This window comes from Ruditapes philippinarum, unplaced genomic scaffold, assembly GCF_026571515.1.
Source record: "Ruditapes philippinarum isolate M1 unplaced genomic scaffold, ASM2657151v2 ctg2395_1_1_1_1, whole genome shotgun sequence".
Classification (NCBI taxonomy): Eukaryota; Metazoa; Mollusca; class Bivalvia; order Venerida; family Veneridae; genus Ruditapes; species Ruditapes philippinarum.
In genome coordinates, this window is record NW_026854306.1 from 107,818 (window position 1) to 128,775 (window position 20,958).

Genomic DNA, 20,958 nt, shown 5'->3' on the forward strand with positions numbered 1-20,958 from the left:
GAACATTGACCTATAATACTTGTGACATTTTCAGAAATTAAGAATGTTAAAGCATACATAAATTCATGTAATGCATAAATTATTACAGTTTTATATCCCCCAATGTCATAATTACAGCAATTACTTATAAAATTATGTGATGTACTTTTGAGCCCTCTAATATTATAATTTACATATCTATGTATCTAAGTGTTGTTCCATTAAACTTCCTTCCTGATTTCAAATAACAACAAACGACACTTAGCAAACAAAGCATTCTATGAAACATTCCATTAACTGGACTTTTATAACCTCCCAAATTTTGGGTAATGGATTAGCCCTGCTTTGCCTTGGAACAAGCCATTTGAAGTTTAAAGGGGTTTCTGTGTATCAAATGCACCATCAGCGCTGAGCTTAGTCAGACAGCACAGAAGTGCAGGACTGGGTGTATTCTGGTGGTAAAGGGTGTATTCTGGTGGTAAAGAGTGTATTCTGGTGGTAAATGGTGTATTCTGGTGGAAAAGGGTGTATGCTGGTGGTAAAGGGTGGTATTCTGGTAGTAAAAGGTGTATTTTGGTGGTAAAGGGTGGTATTCTGGTGGTGAAGGGTGTATGCTGGTGGTAAAGGTTGTATGCTGGTGGTAAAGGGTGTATTCTAGTGGTAAAAGGTGTATTCTGGTTTTAAAGAGTGTATTCTGGTGTTAAAGGGTGTACTTTGGTGGTAAAGGGTGTACTTTGGTGGTAAAGGGTGATCTCTTTCTGTTAGAGTCACTCATTATGAAAAATTATCCTACATCTGCTGCAGTAGAGTACAGTTTGCTGAAGCCATCCAATTTAAGCCTACAGTGTTGGCTGCTGAAATCTTGCTATCATGTACTAATATGGACATAATTCTGCATTTAAAACAGGACATATCTAAATACAAACAACTTACACTGATTAAAGTTACAATAAATAATAATTCTGCACCAGTATTGAACTCAATCATCGGACGTTTGAATTTATTTTAGACTATTCAAGACCTTGAGTAATAAAAAAATTATTCTATAGGGCTCATTTCTAGGTTGTTTTATCGAGTTTATCAAAGCAAATATTTGCCTTTAATCTGATTAATTGCACAGATTTTGATTTCCTTTCAAGCAGGTGCAAGGCATATTTACATATTCAATAGAAGAAAAAATCATTTATTTAGGAAAAGTAAATCTTCTGGCATATCATTATGCTAAATGTAAAAATACAGTAATATTAATACTCCGAAAGCACAATAGCTGACCGTGCAATAATTACTTGCGTTAAAAGATTAAGGCACAACCATTCATATTAGAGTCATTTATAAAATCCTTACAACCCTAAATTTCTTAAATAGACTTGTTCATCTTTAAATAATTATTGACTTAATAGCCATTCATTAATTTTCAGAGATCAAAAATTCCACTTGTCCGCTTGTAATTGCCAACAGAATTCAAGAAAACTTGATACAGGGAAAGCCTGCACATTGGATTTAGAAGCTACTTGTGCAGGATGCATTGCGAGTGACTATGACAATATTTTACGATGCCTGATTTTTAGGGAAAATTCCAAAATATTTACTAAAAAGCGTACAACCATCACTTTACTAATGAAAAACACAATAAAAATCCCAACAAAACTTGGAATGAGAAAATTTGGAATATTTTTATCAAGGAAACATTCTCTCTATCAGAAAAGATGCATAAAACATTTTAATCAATCATCGTACCCCATCCTTGCCTTCCATTCCACTACAGTGATAAGACAGCTCTAAGCAAGGCCATGAAAACTATCTTGACAATCCGATCAAAACAAGTAAATACAAGTGTTTTACATCAGAAATCACATTCCAACGTTCTCCCCCAAAAATCCTTCCTGTTTTTCTACGATTCTGATTCGCTTTTATCTTATGAAAAGAGTGTTTTTGCCAGTCATCGGCAACCAGAAACAATGATAAAAGTTTTCCAAGATCAAATGCCAGAGGGAAGTAAATTTTGTTAATTTACATGTATGTTTACCCTGTTTCTACCCTAATGACCGATTCCTTGAGAAACAGTCACGTTCCAGGTTCAAAGTTTTATCAAAATAGGTGGTGTGTGGGGCAAGTGCATCCCAAATGCAGTACCCTGCAAACGGATGCCGGCTGCATGTTGTCGTAGGCTAGAACAGTGGGAGGTAAATCTCCTCTATCAGAAGGGCGTGTTTTCTGTGTATTCCTTTCTGCATCATTAGCAAACTTGCTCTGGCTATATTTAAAGAAAACTGTAATCAACGGCAACAAATCTAAATGGATTAACTTTAATCCAAGAAATCTTCTTTTTAATTTAATCTCATTACAGAGTTCTTCTGAATGAAATAAATTACAGCATGTCTCCGAACAAAAACCAGATAGAGCAATTCAATTAGGTTCCTTAATGATAGTTTAATATAATATAATCATTGTTGTGGTTTACCAGGAAAACAAAGATTGAAAAACCTATAAAGGTCTTTTCACAAATGACAAATTATCAAAGGAACTCCACTGAGGTCTAATAGCTTTAAATCTTAAATCTGAAATTCTTTCAAAAATCAACTGGTGCACTTAAATAGATAATATATAAATTTACTTGGTATTTAAATTTGATAATTGGTTTTTAATGAGATTTTGTGCTGATTTGAGTGAAAAGCATTGCAACGCTTTTTAATTTAGGGTCAATTTGTGCAATAATATTTCCCTCAAATAAGCCAAAAATGTAAACAACATTAATAAATGCCTATTATCATGATAAAAAAATAAATATTTTAATATGTTTGCTCAATTTTCTTAACCACCTAAAAATTTCCCATTTTAAAGGTCAAAGGTTCCTGCAAAACTAATCACGTTATGATTTTTTTATTTATTTTCAAAAGAATAACAATATCAAAACTGCAATTAAACATTTTGACATTTTTTTATCCTTCTATAAATCCATCTCGAGTATGAAACTTTTGTCATACCTTTTAAAGGTAGGGCATTCATTACCACCAGTACAGCGTATATACTTACTTTGAAGTTAAATTTTTATCCATCGGCATGTTTAATTTATGATATTGTATCTGCATAAAAGGTGACCTTATATCATACAGGAGATAAAACTTTGTACAATAGTTAATGCCCAGTGTTTAATGTCAGAATAATTATATAACTTCAAAGTGCAAAGTCTCTGGGGAGATATTTGACAGAGGAGCTCTTTAATATGGAGGTATTTGGTGACGGTGCTTTGTTCATCGTCTGACAGTACATTTCCTGACAATTTATTGTGAATTAATTTACTGCATCAATATACCTAAAGTACTATTATGTATTGATAAAACTTCAGTGAAACTGGTTGTATTACACACAAGAGGTGGGTCGTTATTACCTCTGAAAGCTTATGGTGTCAAATATAGGTCAACAATAGAAGCTTGCCTTTTAAGGCCCAGTACAAAACACAATCTGTTTTCTTTAACTTTATAAGACTGCAAGTGGCAACAAATTCTACTCATGTGACCGGTAAGACCAAATATTAGCGCTGATCAGACCAATCTGGGCAGTCTCAGGATCATGGTCTGCACTGTACACTCAGTATTCAGTCAGAACTAAATTTTGAATTTTTTCCTATATTTGAAAAGTAATGACAGAAAAGCTGTAAATAATTAAAGCAAAAACAAGAGCCACCGCCGTGCGGGGAACACCTGTGATTTCACTTATATTACAGATATGTTTTAAAAAAGAAAGGGCTATAACTCTGCCCAAAATGTTCAAATAACATGGCTAATTTCATTCAACAGGATAATTGTTTGGATGAAATCACTTGAAAAATGTTGGCATTGAATGCATGTGAAAAATGTTTGTTCCTGGCAGACTGACCATGATCATACAGTTATAGAACCTGTTGAAATTCACCAATCTAATAACCACAATGATTTTCTTTGGGAAATCTACAAATGTAATTAAAAATCTTGAGGGAAATCTCTCACAAATTAAGCATTTAGTTTAATCCCATCAGCTAGGTTTTTATTCAATATTGTTTGTATCAAATTTTTTCATTCATATTCATGCAGAGCTTGGAGCATGCCCTTAAAAACACTTTTGGCAAGTGTTGAAAGAAAATATAAATACGTTTTACTTATAAAGAAAAAGTACATTTATGTATAGTGAAGTGACAATTACAACAAAGTTTTTTTGACAATTTCTCGAGTACCTTTCTTTAGTGGCTATTTCTTCCTCATTTGTCTTAGTGAAAAGATTTTTATAAGTTCCTTAAACAATTACATACATAAATCGTCATTTTCTTTTCTTTTCCTTTGAACTTAAGCGACCATTAGTTAATTTCATTAAGTGAAGTAATTAAATGGCTATTAAAGATCAAAGAATTCATACATATCTGTCAATAGTGGGACTTAAACATTACCAGACTGTCATATCAACTTTCTTTACTTGATAGATTGATTCTTTGAAGATACTGTATAACAAACACTGATTAGTGTAAGATATGCTATAACATTGTAAAATGATCTATTACTATTGAACTGAGACATTCCTTCACTTGGAATTTTTTTTAAAATGTCAACAAAGAGCTGTCAGTAGGACAGTGTACACAACTACATTCACTGTGCATGATAGTAAAACTCTAAGCTCAAAAAGGGCCAAAATTCTGTTAAAAACTTATAATGCATGAGAAATAGGCCTAGGACAGTGACCTCTGATCATATGCTCTAAAATATTTAGTGTTTAAAGTTCCAACCTATTCCTTGAGTAGTTTTAGAGATTATACTTACACAGAGTGTAAAAAACATTATCAAAGTGTGACTCTACAATACCTCTACTAATTAACTACTACTACTACATGTAGAAATTTAACCACAGGTTACATTTACCTCAACAATCAAAATTTTGTCAACAGCCCCTAGACAGCCCTTAAGTGGGGACATAAAAACATGCCAGTTTATTATAATAACATTTTAATTGTGTCTTGTCATATTGGAAGTCTTAAGCATTAATTATTATCCAAGCTATTCAGAATGTTTTTTTTTGTTGTTGTACAGTTCTTTTAGAGATGAACACACAATGAGAAGGTGTCATTAAGGACAGTACTGAACCACTGACTGATCTTCCATAAGAAAGTTTGGAAGCAGGATTTTACATAATCAGTAATTATGTATAAGTGGTTAATTAAGTTAGCTATGCGGAAATACGGGCGAATTTCGCAAATTAACAAAAATCACTACAATTTCCTCTAGCGTATAAATATCAACCAAACTCGTCATTAAATTCTACCCTTGCATGATTCGCTAATATTTCCTCAAATGAAATGTCTGGAATTTTAAATTTGCGAACATTTTAACACACGGAAATATCCACTTATACAGTCATTAATGATTCATATTATTGATACCTAACCATGTATAATTTAGGGTCATGTGCTATCAATTCTATAAAATTGAAATAAATTATGAACATTTCCTCAGGTGCTTCGAATTTTGTAATTTATATTTCAATGGCTTCATATTTAAATTAACAAACAAAAGTTTTAAAATTTTAACAAGGCGCCGTATTCAGATATTTATTAGCTTTACTGTAATGCAGGCTTCATAAGTTACATACATGGTATATATGTATATAGTCATACTATATTTGAATTTCAGGACCAGCATTCACGTCCTTCAAGATTGTGGAGTCAGGTGCCGTTTAAATATCTTAAATTCTACTTGTCACTATCATAATAGTTTTATTTAAAACATTTACCCAAATTATCAAAACAGCTTAATGGCCCTAAATCTTTAAAAAATCCCCGCCCCCTCACTCCCCACATTCACACACAATCATGCAAATAAGGCAGTGTGAAGCATTATAAGATTCCAGATGGAGCAAACCGGTGGTGTAAGTTTATCTGTATCAATTAATTATCCAGACAAAGTACAATGCTATCTATATCATATCTAAATTATCCAATCACTCATAAAGCCAGATAATACTGCATGCTAGATCAAAGTTACGCTGCTTCAAAGACAAATTCTGGCAACAGCCTCCACTTTATGCCAGTATGAATGCTACAATGCTATAAAAAAAGAAATGTTTACTTCACTAACAGTCTCCGTCTCACTATTTAATATTTCAGATCTTTCAGGGCGGTATTTAGACTTGTAATAAAGTTTCCAAGTGCAGTTTTTGTTGTTTTGTTTTTTTATAACCGTTTTCCCCAAATGCTTCTTATTGTGATTACTACTGTATATTAGTTTACCACGACTAAAATGATGTAATGGATTTTTTATGTCCCAGCCAAATAGGAGCCCACGAAGCCAACGGTGGGTTTTCATTGATTTTCGTGAAAAAATGATCAAAATTAATTTTTTCAAAAACCGGACTGTAATCTGATGTATATTGCATAAATATCACTTCAATGTATGTAAAATATTAGAACTTTGATCATTTTTTTGAAGTTATGGGAATGTATGTAGACACATTGCATTATTGTACACATTGTATACAGGTGAATATCAACTGGTCATTTCAGGGTACCCCACATTCCAACCTCCAGTTTCTATACTACTATTTTAAGCCTATCAGCACTTCTTTTGGCCTGTGAGTCATTCTCTCAAAGACAGTGCTGTATTAGTTATTTTATTGATTGTGAAGGGGCGGCAATTATTTCTGATAGGGCTATTATATCAATTTTGTTATTCTGGCCAGAGTTTCACCTCCCCAACAGTGATAAGATCTCTATCGGGATCAATGACCTACTGGGCATTTGAAATCCATCATTATTCATATTTATATGATTTTTAATTTATATATTTAACATTAGTAAGGTCTAAATGATAGATAATACTGTATATTTGCATCAATTTAGACCTTAAATGGCTTTACAACTAATACAGTACTTAATGTTATTTTACGCTATCTTATTTGGCATCAACTACAGAATTATTCTCATTCATGATTACCCGATACTCACAGTCACTATATTTAAGACGGCCATTCATTTTTTCATTTAATTAAAAACTTTCCTTCCAATGAACTTTCTTCTGTTAATTTTAAAACTAAAAATAAACACCTGAGTTGGCTTCACTTGAAATATTCTGATGGCATTAAAAGGCTCTGAAAACATACTACGTAGTTATAATGGCGACAGCCGGATGCCCTTGACCCCTAATATAATATGAACAATAAAGGATAATAATGATATTTCAAGGTGAGAAAAATCTTTTTTTTATCGCATCTAGAGATAAAAGGGTTAATCAAGCAACAATAGTGATAATGTGAAAACTATTAATTAAGTAAGCTACTAATTAAGGAGAAATTCTCTGAATCAAATATATTACCTTACATGATGTAGTTACACTATCTCTATCTTTTATATTAATTTTCCCCAGACTTAAAAAGACTTAATTCGCCAGTAATACATGTATCAATCAAGTATTGACAGGTATATTAGATAGCCTGAATTACACGATTTTTATTTTCTTTTCAAAGGATGGAAAATCAAAGGCCAAGCCATTAATTAAATACTAACATAGGATCTGATAAACATAGATGTAGATGACTAATTATTCATTTTTCAGCCACAGAGCGAGAGCCCCGAAGGTTGTTTCTTTACGATATATTCGACTTGCTTGTATTACCTATAGTGGCAAAGAGTTCAAAGCCGGACTTCTATACCACAATACATCATCATACGATAATTATTCCCTTTCATCAACATCGGACAAACGCTTTGATGTCGAAACAGGAATGTCGAAAAAAATACTAGTGTGTAATAAAAGTAATCTCTGATATGCCTTTTGCTGGCTATTTTAAGGTATCTTTTATTAACAAGGAAAGCAAAACATATTTAACAATGATCCACTAAATCTTTTATTTGAAGTAATGACATGTGTTTACAAAAAATAATGCAAAAACTCAGGTATGTGAAATTAGTGCCTTGAATAATTTTCTTTTATTTTATCTTCTCTCCATATCTTTTATTTCAGGGGCCCCTGGACTCTCTTTATTTTATACTTAATAACCCTGTATGTACAAAATATCTTAAACGGACTTACGCTGTAACAGATAAATATATCTCAAACTTGACAAAAACCTCTTCTTTGTTTTTTAATTAATTTTCAAAACATAAAATTATACTTATATTGAACATAAAACAGTTCTGGACAAAACCAATTATAATTTCTTTTAAATTAATTTTCAAAATATCTACTTTCTGAATAGCAAACAGTTCTGGACAAAATCATTAATTATACTTTTTTAAATTTACTGGTGGAGGAAGACCTCAGGTGCGCTTTCGTGCATTATTTCAGGCACAAACTGGCACCTGAGTAGAACCACAGACCACCCTATGCTAACTGTGGATAGCTTCCTCACATGAAATAATCCAAAGTCCCTGTCGGGATTCCAACCCACGATGAGGGGCAAGTGGTTTGAAGTCAACGACCTTAACCACTCGGCCATGGACGCCCCCAAGTAGCTGAGTGAGCGGAAGAGTTAAGACCATGACCAGATGGTATAAATGTGCCAATCAACTGATCATTGTCTGCACTGGTTTTGTAAGTATGTAAGTTTCAGTCACCACAAGCAGGCTAGGGGTAAAAGATGTAAAATCAATTCTACGACTGAAATGTAAAGTTTATTATTTATTATCATTTCATATAGTTGTCCTGACTGAAAGATTGCCAAGTCCATTTAGATGGTTTGAGACCGACTGTTAATATGCTGTATAAATTCATTCCTTTAATAAAAATTTTGTGCTTTGGTTATTTGATGACATATAATTTATAAACTTGTTATGTAATACCCAAATTATATTGACACCAGTAAATGGGAACCCTACCCCTTACACTCATACCAGGCAGAGTAAAATATTAGCAAATCATTATTGCAAAATGCATAACCTCAGGGTTTTCTCTTGGTTCAAAAATATAGCCGGGAATATGTTCATCTAAAAATATTGGGGCATTTAGCTGAGATTTTCACAGGCCTTCAAAATTTTTTAAACTTAAAGTCCCTGCTACTCTCCTGGGGCCTGGTAGAGACAATATGGTCAGAACATTATTTTTTGTATGATCAACTATTTAACCACAAGCATACATTTTCCCCTGACCTTAAATGGACAACAGTTTTATTGCACCACTATGGCTAATTGCACCTATAAGCTGAAATAAAAAATAACTGCTACTTTTAACATCAAAAGACTTGTCTTAAAGTGAGAAATTCTAATTTTCCAGCCTTTTGATCTCTTGTGATAATTGTCTTTTGATGATGCCTTCAATACCGGGTCCCGTTAGTACCAGTAAACAACCCCAGTGTTGTGTGAAACTTACAATTTATCTAAGCCGGGGTCTAAAACTTTCACATTAAAAAGGAGTTTTTTCATAGGTTTTTTAATTGACAAATTACTTGGGAACAAATTTTATAAGTAATTATTCTCATGACATCTATATGAGTACAGTTAAGTTTTATTGCACCCAAACAACAGCTGATAAAATGAGACAAGTACCGCATTATTTATATAACTGAATATTTTATTTAAGCACGGATTTGATTTATATATAATGCAACCCAGCCAAACCACTATAGACCATTATAGCTTTTCATGAGCTTTAACGAAAATCAAAATCATTTCTAAAATTACATCCACCAAAAAAACCCTCTATATTTTAATTTTATAACATCATTTTTTTGCATATCATTACATACAATGTTAGGTAACACTTTCACCTCACCTTTCACTCAACATGTTGAAATTGTTCACTGAAATGAACTCCTACACTATTGTAAACATGTTGTTTATACGCATGTCTCACAAGAAAATAGGTCAACAAAACGAAAATGATAACATAACAGATGACAGACATTAACACACAAATCTTTTTACAAAACATGACCTACTTTTTTCTTAAGCCCACTTGTCAACTCCAATTGAAAAAAACTTTTCTTTTCATGATCTTACATTTTAAACCCTTCATGTGACTTCAAGGTCAGGTTGTGAGGAAACACTATTTTGCTATGCATGTTTTGAGCTCAAACTGAATTTGTTTGGGTTTTTTTGGGTGTTCGTTGTTTTTTTCCCCGCTGATTTTAGCACATTTTGGTCAGATCTTGGTGGTCGGTCCACCTAACCGGCTTTGAAAATAAATATACCTGTAGATACTTCTAGTTCTCCTGTTGAAAACCTGTTCACTCAAATGTTTTAACAGTCTTAACCAAACAAAATTGAAAATGTGTTCTACATCAGAAAATATTTTTAATATACCTAAATTTAACTTGAATACTTAATCAGGTGGTTTATATTTTCTTGTAGTCCTTTTTGAGATAAATATAGTTTGAATTGACATGCAAAGATGGGAAATAAGAGTGAACATTAGGTAAACCCTAATAGCCTGCTGGGAGCAACTGAATTACCCATGAATGGCCATCTATTACTGTGCAGACCAAGATCAGTCAGCACATTTGTGCCATCTGTTCATAGTCTGCACTGTTCGCTATTCAATTGGTAAATAATTTGAAATTTTTCCATTAAATGAATCAAATGTATTTGTCCAGACGGAACAATGGACAAGTCCATTTAAGGTATTTGGCGTGTTAAGAAGTACACTAAACATGAATATATCAATGCACATGGTTAGGTACACAAAACATGAATGGAATATAGCAGTATGTATAATCATTGGAATTTAAGAACCTTTTTTTTACAAACATAATTTCAACCAAATCAATATTAAATTATGACATCAACCTCATTTGATACAGCAATTGCACTGGCAAAATTCAATATCGGTATAGTTTCATTAATTCCAGTTACCATGTTGCACCTCCATAGATATAGCAACCCTTTGCAGATAGCTTGCACATGAGCTGGTTAAAAAAAATGCAGTGGCACTTGCAGCCTTCCACTATTTGCATGACAGCTGGAAAAGTCACTACTTGACCCTAACCCATGTCATTGTGACTTAAAAAACATTCAAAATCAAATATCCCACCATAAATCACACTATTATGAGTATATGATTACGGATGATACAATGTACATGAAAAGGAAATCTTTTACAATGATACAATTCTTCAAATCTACTTCAAGTTTCTATATATCGCCACATCATATCATTACGCTTGCTACTACTTCTAAATATCAATTGGAATACGACGGTATTGCGTCCAACTTAAAATATACCAATTTTCATATACTTACAAAGTCCTTGTGAACAACATGGAATACCCTTGTAGATGATAAAGATAATTCTTAATTCAGAGAACCATCCTTTCATGTATTGTTATCTGTTAACGTCCTTAATGAGATTCCTTTACTATCAATAAACGGGAAATCAAGGTTTAACAACAATGGGCTATGGGGCGGGCACTGCCTTTGATCTGCCGTTTGTGAACCATTTCAAACACTCGGTAATTAACACTCTAAAAAAGATCTGATTCCAATCTTACTTACGAGTAATTCAGACAGTCATTGGCGAAGACAACGAGAATAAAAACTATAATGGCCGTGTTTCTTTAAGTCTTAGTTAAAGGTGTTATGCTATTTAAATCATCTTAACTGGTATATTAGGTTTAAGTTCCCTAGTTCAAACATTAAATACACTGAGATTGTAAGACATTTTTATATTGAAGCCTTTAAACTCAAAGCATTATATCACTGTAAGCGTTTTTTGTTCCCTTTTTTCCATGTAAGTCTATAATAACTCTATATAAACTAAGTGACCCCAGGGGCAGGACCAAACTTGACCCCAGGAGCATGATTTATAGAGGAACATGGTGATGCTACATGCCAAACATCTAAGGTATGGGTACACTGTACTGTAGTTTCTGGGAAGAAGATTTTTAAAGTTTTAATTTTTAAAGTCTCTATTTTAAGCTCCTCTGTGATCTATAAAAGCATCAAACTTGAACTGGTTGTATAACTTTTGTAAAGAACCACCTAAGTTAATCATTCCTATGAAGTTTGGTCAAAATCCACCAGTCGGCTTAGGAGATGTTGCATAAAGAAATTGTCAACATTATGATGGACTCAGTGTCACTGCAAAAGCTCTCCTCTAAGCACTTTGTGCTTGGGTGAGCTAACAAGAGCTGTCCGTAAGACAGCGCGCTCGACTTTTTTAGTGCTTGCCTATAATACAAAACATTGACAGTTAAGGGCCATAATTCAAATAAAATCTTTGACAGAATTACCTTCTCCTGGACATGTTTGGGAATCATGATTGTAAACAAGTATTCCAACTTTCAAATTAATATCTCAAACAGTTCAGTCAAAAAGTGGACTGGTACTAAAAACTTAACCAAGATTCTAAGTCGATAAAAGGCCTTAATTTTTAAAACAAATCCTTGACAGAGTTACCTTCTCTTGCGTACAGATGGGGGTAATGATGTGAAATAGCATTAAAAGTTTCAAAGCAATATCTCAAAGGGTTAAGGCAATAAGTGGATTTTACCCATATTCAATGTATTTTCTAAGTCAAAAAGGGGCATAATTCTGTCAAAAACCTTGACAGAGTTATGTCCTCTTGTCTGTTGATGAAGGTCGTGATGGTAAACAAGTATGGTCAGTTTCAAAGCAATACCTCCAATGGTTTTGAAATAAAGTGAGGTGGTACAAAAAACTTAACCAAGATTCTAAGTCGATAAAAGGCCTTAATTTTTAAAACAAATCCTTGACAGAGTTACCTTCTCTTGCGTACAGATGGGGGTAATGATGTGAAATAGCATTAAAAGTTTCAAAGCAATATCTCAAAGGGTTAAGGCAATAAGTGGATTTTACCCATATTCAATGTATTTTCTAAGTCAAAAAGGGGCATAATTCTGTCAAAAACCTTGACAGAGTTATGTCCTCTTGTCTGTTGATGAAGGTCGTGATGGTAAACAAGTATGGTCAGTTTCAAAGCAATACCTCCAATGGTTTTGAAATAAAGTGAGGTGGTACAAAAACTTAACCAAGCTCAAATACACTTTCTAAGTCAAAAAAGGGCCATAATTCTGTCAAAAACCTTGACAGAGTTATGTACTCTTGTCTGTAGATGGAGGTTATGATGGTGAACAAGTATGGTAAGTTTCAAAGCCATACTTGTAATACTTCTGAAATAAAGTGGGGTGGTACGAAAAACTTAACCAAGGTGTGACGCCAACGCTAACGCTAACGCCGACGCCGACGCCGACGCCGGGGCGAGTAGGATAGCTCCCCTTTTCATAGAAAAGTCGAGCTAAAAATGATATCATAGAAATAAATATAAATGATTAATATGTTAACAAAATTTATCTAAAAGATAACCTCAATGATTTCACATGTTAACTTTATGATCAGATGTAAATTAATAAATTCTAACTTACACATTTGCTAAAGCCACTAAAGAATTTCAAAGACAAGGTTTCTTGAATAACAAAGGCTCTAACCAGCTTTGAAAACCAAACAAAAAGCATTGATGAAGGATCTAAAAACAATACAAAAACAACCTTAAAACAAATTTTAGCCCTATACCAAGATGAGGAAAAGGGACTTCAAAGGCTTTTCATACCATCTGCATCCTGCAATTAACACAACTCTAAGAAACAATGCACCAAGGACACCCCTTTATTCAAGCCAATCCTGAAACTAGGAAGAATTTTTCACAAACAATTGTTTTTTCCCTTCAAGTCTGTTCAAATCAAAGGTACCCCAAACACACACACAGATAAACAAAATATGCACCAAACACTCCAGCCAATGGGATTGCCAAAGCAAATGCTTTTCTATAGATTTCTGAAAATGTTGTATAATTTATTCTGTCTAATACAAGATCAAAGCTCCCATGTACTGATCAAACATCAAAGTGATTAAGCAACTATTCAAATGAAATAAAACATTACTAATCGGTCTAGCCTGTTGCCTTACCATTATAAGACTCACTTGATTACACATCAATGCATTACAACATCTTGCTGACTGAGTTTATGTAATGCATCCACGTCAATTGTTGTTACTCCCCTCTCTCCAAGGAATAGCAGGGACTTTGACTGACTATTGGATTATCAAAATGTCTTTTAAGGCCCTGCTCTGCTGGTATAGTCGATATTTACCCGCACCCTCTCCCCACCACCAAATTGAACCAGGGACAAACTGAAGGTAAAACCTTAACCCAAACACTATCCCACAGTCCTCCACACCTAAATCAAGAACTATCGATGGTATCTTTGATACATTTATAACCATTATGTCCATTAATCATTTTTAGGGTCAATTTCAAAATATATACTTAATGAAATAGGAATCATTTGTTTGTTTGTTTCATTTTACACCTTTTCCCAACAGTATTTCAGTCATATAGGCAGGTAGTTTCCTAACAATCGTTCCTGGAGAGTTACACCAGTACTAGACTACCTTCCTCCGCGCTAAACTACCAAAGCATCTCCCGGGGATCGAACCCACGACAGATAGGTAACTGGATTAGAAGTCATCAACTCTAACCCCTCGACCACGGAGGCGGTTGAAATAGTAATCAGTGCAGACCATGATCAGATAGCACATCTATGGTCTGAAGTGGTTGCATGGGTAGATTCGTTGCCACCAGCAAGCCAAGGATTAAACATAATTCAATCCTAAAAATCCAGTTTTGAAATTTCTGTATTTTTGTTGCATTTGTTTATCAGTTCAAAGGGATGATCATCCCATAAAAAAGAAAACTTAATCTTAGACTAACAAAGAATGTTTTATAAAGCCAAACAAACACTTTGCCATTAAAGTTTAAGGTATCAAAATCACACAAGCTTGAAAATGTACCCGTAAACTTTTAACCTGGTATTAAAATATTCATTTTCATCAATAAAAATAAACATAAAAAGCCTTTTTTTTCTGCATCAAACATGTGTAATTTATTAAAGAACATTACACCCCCCCTCCCCAAATACAAAACACACCTCCCACTTTTTTTTCAAATTTTGTTTGTGGGTTCTATTGAATGAAATGACTTATGTCGCTGTCTGGGGTACAGGATACGTTGAACTTAAGATCAAAGACATTTAAATGCTATTTAAACTGCGGCTAAATAAATTTCAACTTGCATATCCCAAACGTGTTATTCTTTCCACCTGAATCCATGAATGGGAAAAATACTTTGATTCTATACATAATCTCTGATTACAACACGGCTATTTAAATTGGTACGTTTTTTTCACCAAAGTGTTTTGTTTGCGGTTTTCCGCTGTCTGCCCTTCTTTCCACATAATAACGTATCCGTAACACTGTTTTCTTTGATGATTATGGATGAAAACATAAAAATATATCAATATAAGGAGTCGACTATAAAAAGAAAAGAAATCATCATAAAATACAGAATTTATGTTCGCTACACACTCTAAGAAACATTGTTGTCGAGACTTTATTACAATTTGAATAACAGATTTGGTTTGAAGTGATTTTCATCACTTTTGATTCTGTTGTGTCTTTTACTTTCAAAAAGGCCTGAAATGCATTCATAATCATATATACCCATTACAATTTCTTTTTCATTTACTCAACAATATCCACAAATGACAAAAACAATGGCCTGGTCATACATGTTTTCAAAATAATTTTATGTCTTAGCATGCATATAAAGAAGATGTAGATGTAATATTACACAGTTATGAATAGTCTCCACTTAGAATACAATAAATCTGACTTGAACATGCATCAATTATCTCAAATGATCTGTAGAAACAGATTTGAAATCACTTTCAAATCAAATAATATGTGTGACGGCAAAAAAGTTAGCCCCCTTTTATTTACATACTTCTTTTTTCTTCAGTTATCTCCCTTTTTTTCCAAACCCAATTTTTATGAAAAAGTAATAAATTTGGGTCAAATGGAATGTTTACACAAATGGACCCTATCGTTAATCATGTAAATGAAACTTTGCAAATTCTAACTACATTTTTTCAACTACATTAGTTTTTGTGAGAAAATAAATATATATTAATTTATTCATCTATTAAGCTCCAATTTAACTGAATATTGTATATATACATATATATAATATAATATATTGTGCCATCCTGATGAGCTCACAAGAAAAATCAATTCATGTGTAAAACTATCTGATTTGTGTATGCAAAATGGTCTCCCTTCCTGATCAAACCAGTCAGATCCTCGGGTCAAAGGTTAAATACTGCTACTTGTGTAGTAATTTGATTGTACTTACAGACATAGACTGGTTCATGTTGTAGTTGGCAAGATTGTAACCAGTCTTGGTGGTTTTCTTCCAAATTTGCTCTTCCCAGGCCTTGTTCAGATGGGCGTTCACAAGGAAACACTCTGGAATGCAAAAGAAATCACATTTGTATTTAATATGACAATAAAGACAGAATACATTGTTCCTCTGGTTTAAAAGCTGGCCATGTACTCAGTCAATCTTAAAACAAGACAGAAATGGGGTGGGGAGTAGGGTGTAATTCTATTTTAGCTCTATCACGATGAAATCTGTGAACTACTCTCAAAGCCGCTTTTTGGAACTAACCGGCACTGCTGATACTAAAGTTTGGCTCAACCTATTTACTTGGATCAATAAATAAGCAGATCATTGCAGTCATTATTAAACTTAACAGTCTAGTCATAGTTTCTGAGGACTTTAATACTGAATCTATCTAATCAACAGACAATAAAAAATTCCTTTCAACATTCAAAGCTGGGGAATTCCATAACAAAATGCAAAGGTATAATGGAAATTGAAAAATTAGATATTTCTAACTGTTAACATTGTTGTTTTTTTGTTGTTTTTTTTTAAATTTTAATCCAGATAAATATACCACTGAGATAATTCTTATTAATATCAAAGGCACAGAAAAAGGCAAATTCATCAGAGCTGTATTAACTTATTACTATTTTAGTTATTAACTAATTAAATCATGACCCTATCTCCTAATTGATCTGAGGGAAACAATTACGAGTTGTCTATTGGGGAATATATCCTGTATTTCTATCAATTACAGCATCAGCTTTAAATTGTACATTCACGGCACATTAAAGAATTAGCAGAACTAATTTAGTCATAAATAATTTGACATTCAGTAATGATGCAGAACACTAGGCAAATTTCAAGCCATTCATAACATTCAAGTACATAAAGGTAATATCATATATGGTACTTGTTAGCAATGCACTTATTATAACATAATTATAGCCATTTGCTAATTCCCAACCCCAGTCTCCTCCCCCTCCTCTCCCTAGAGGCTTTAAGGCCCTTTGGCTTTCATTACTGCAGTGTTCAGAATTCAACATTCTACCTTAACATTACATTCTATCAATGTTCAAGCACTATTGTGTCAATACAGGGCTTTGTTGTTGTTGTTTTTTTTTTGCACAGCATTTAATAAACTGACTTGCATCTTTGTCTGACATATTTTAAAACAGGGCTTTGATTTTCCAAAAGTTAAAGTCCTGAGACTAATTTATCCCAAGGCCTTGTGCAGGGGGCGCAGGGTTGGTTGCAACTGACTTACAAACAGTAGTGAGCATGTCATGTGGTTCAATGGTTATACTTAAAACTGTCGTAACTTTAAATATCACAATTACAAACTTGATTAATGTCAACTCAAAAGTCGCGGTTATTTTTAATTAAGGATTTTTCAAATTTAATTAATCTTCAGTCAAGCTTAAGTATATAAATTATAAATTACATAATTACAACTTTTATGCTACAGTAACTGTATTGTTAATTTCTGGAAAAAAAATAATTTAACAGGAATCTTTTTACAATTCAGGGATCCAAAGTTCACTCATACCCAGCAATTTGCAACAGGGCGAGTTATGATATTGTATCCTGTACTTAGAATTTAGCAGATGGCTCCAAAATTAAGTTTGTATCCCTGAGATTTATCCTGGCAGAAGTTTCGTGCCCAACACATGAATTGAGCTCTTGTCCTTGAAACAACATTATATGTCCAAAAGCCCTTTAAATATCATATTAACGGAACATTTCTTACCTAACTAAGAACAATTCAAGATCAGGCTTTTATTTATAATTCATAGTCTTTTTTAGATATGTAAATCTATCGAATTCAAATGGTAACACAAAGACAAAAAAACAAAAACAAAACAAGAACAAAATAACAATACTTATATATATTTAATATATTATATATACAACACAGGCTGATTTTCACAGGCTGGTGATTTTTACATTTTACATACAATGTAACTAAGAGGCATACCTTCACGGTTTGGAGTATCACATGGTCGATGAACTGTGTACAATTTGTGAATCAAGCAGAACAGGGGGCGGAGCATGAAATAAAATAAAAATGCAACTACATCAATTACTAAAAGATAAAATCATGCTGTGTTAGTAATTTAATAACATAAATAAATTGATCATGCAAAACATAATTAATTAATCAATTTCAATTCCTCAACCTGCAGAAACCGGTAGTAAGAACGGCCTCTGCCACCAGTTTAGAGCCAGGCCAGCTCAATTAAGCAGGGCTTCCATTAATGGAAATTCGGGAGTTATTTACTCCTTGATTTTGGCTTGAGACTTACATGATCTAATACTTTTCCTTCTTTACCTATATAATCATGCAATCTGACCAGCTATTCACAACTATACTGTTGTTTTTTTTCTCTGTATTTTAATACTGAAATCCCTTACACTTCTAATGGACTGTTCCAAATTCAAAGCAGGGCAAGTCCATTGTACAAATTCAGCATGTTTCAAAAATGTAACTTCTTTATCTTTATAATGTGACTAATCCAATGTCAGAGATTTTGTAGTCTCAGACTTCCAAATTTTGGTGGCTGGAGATGCCCGGATTAACTGTAATATGCCATGCTATCCTATATTGACATGAGTATGTCTTAGGCTATAATAAATGCAAATCGCACAATAAGTCAATCAGGCCTGCCTGTATATTTGTCATGACCCGGTTTACCCCCCCCCCCCCCCCCCCTCTGTATGCGTGCACGAGTCTTGATGACATTAATTTACCTGTTCTACAAATAAATTAAGCTGTAAAATGGCATGACTAAATAACACCATTGCCCTCATCTGCCTTAAATGTCTTTTTAAAACCTATCAAATGGCACAATTTAAGGCCAACATTTCTAAACAGTGATTTTTAACGCAGGACGTGCAGACTGGTCTGGCTTGCTTCCAGTTGCAAACGTCAATCACTTTTGGTTCCAGCAGATTGTATTGTATGAATTTGATAAAAGAACCTGTTTTCAATCACTACAAATTGACTTGTTTTTTTAACCAAAATGGTATCAAAAAATATCAAATGCCAATTTGGATTTTTGCATATTTTCTATATATAAACTCCATTCTTTAAGAATTATATAGAAACAATGTTGTTACTGCAAAATTTACATCTTTATCATATTTGTTTTAAATATAATTTACTGTTTATATTATTTGTTACTTTATAAATATAATTTACTGTTTATAAATTATATTATTTGTTACTTTTTTCAAAGTTAAAGGGTCTACTCTTCCCTAAAACAAATTGGCATGGGTCAACTTGGCCAATTTTTAAAAACAGTTATCAACATGTATTGATGTACATGTATAGGATGTTTTTGGTCTGTAATTTGGTTGACAACTTATGTTCATGTGTATTTACTATAACTCGATCTATATATAGAAAACAATTATGTTAACAACATGCAATGCCATTTAAAAATATTTCGTACAAAATAAGGTTTGAAACAAAAATAACTTAGGTGTCTGTACAGTTTGTTATGAAATTATTTATAAATTTACAAAGTCCCATATATTCTAGTTATGGCTTGCCGTGATTAAACATTTTTGCTTTTTATCTGATGCGGCACAAGTTGTGTCATAGTTCATAAACATGGACGCTTGAAGACCCATTATAAGCTAATATTCCTCTAACTCAAAGAAACTTGTAGAACCATATTAGGTTAAAATTTGTACTTTAAATGAACATTTTAACCTAAATGCTTGGTGAACGACAACGCATTAATCTACATTAATATTTACAAATAAATATAAGCCGAGTTGACCCATTTCAAATTGGTATTGGGTCAAAAGGACTCTTGGCCAAGTAAGTTAGAGTTAGTGAGGACCAAGCTGACCCTGATCTGCTGATGCTTTCCACATTGCCATAAAATGACAATATCACAAAGCAACATTTACTTTCACCGGTATATGATCAATTTTCAAAAGGTTTTCAAAAATTCTGTCAACATTTCTGTGGCACTTTTTAATTGTGTGGAAGATAGCATACAGTACTGTATTAAATTATCTGATTGATGCATACTGTACAGTACACTGATACAATAACTGGGTTTAATAAGTACAAAAGCAGTAAACTAAATCTACCTATCTAAACGTTTAACAACACACAGGTACTTCTGTACACATAACATGCACTATGCCCTACTTAATACCCAGTGTGTACTCCTACACGGGGTAAACACCCAATACACAAAACAACAAGATCACAGGGGCCGACAATTTTGACAAAGGCCGTGAAGGGGAGCCTTCGGACAGTGAGGAAACACTTACCGTGTTTACTCGCGTTTTTACCCATTCTTTAATCATCCATCTCGGGTACAAATGATATAAATCCAAACTTGAAACAACAAATTAATCCACTTTGATACAAACTTGATTTTATTGTGAAATGTGTGTCGGTAATCCAACGAATATTTGTTTCACACTGCTATTTACTTCCAGCACCGATTACTTTACGCTCTTTACACATTTGAGGGCGGGACTTTCCATTGATTGACAAGATGGGCTGTTCCATCTTCGGCCAGGGGGTAATTGTAGATTTTACTATGATTATATTTTAACAAAGCCGTCTTGCAAGGTGTAAGTTCATTTTGTTGACAATTTTGAATTTGATAAACATAAAAGCAATGCAGTACGACACATAAGAGTTTCTAAATGCGGTATATCTCACAGTATTCGTTCGAAAGTAATTAAGTATAACCCGATAAGTGAAATGGACCTGTCTAACATTTTCCCTTTGATCTAACCGACAGCGCGATATACGAAATTG

The 20,958-nt window shown here is 33.3% G+C and overlaps 1 protein-coding gene across 2 annotated transcripts in view; it reads right to left on the minus strand.

Annotated features, from left to right (window-relative positions):
* LOC132739752 (protein naked cuticle homolog 2-like) overlaps positions 1 to 20,662 on the minus strand; it is a 70,031-nt gene extending 49,369 nt beyond the window's left edge. Inside the window, exons 1-3 of one of the 2 annotated variants that reach the window (XM_060727538.1) lie at positions 20,460 to 20,662; positions 18,145 to 18,177; positions 16,137 to 16,249 (exon numbers count right to left, since the gene is read on the minus strand). In XM_060727538.1, the coding sequence (XP_060583521.1) occupies positions 16,137 to 16,249; positions 18,145 to 18,177; positions 20,460 to 20,484 (171 nt within the window). In that variant the 5' untranslated portion in view covers positions 20,485 to 20,662. The remainder of the gene's footprint in view (positions 1 to 16,136; positions 16,250 to 18,144; positions 18,178 to 20,459) is intronic. The other variant, XM_060727539.1, reaches the window with a different exon arrangement.
* Positions 20,663 to 20,958: the final 296 nt, after the last annotated feature.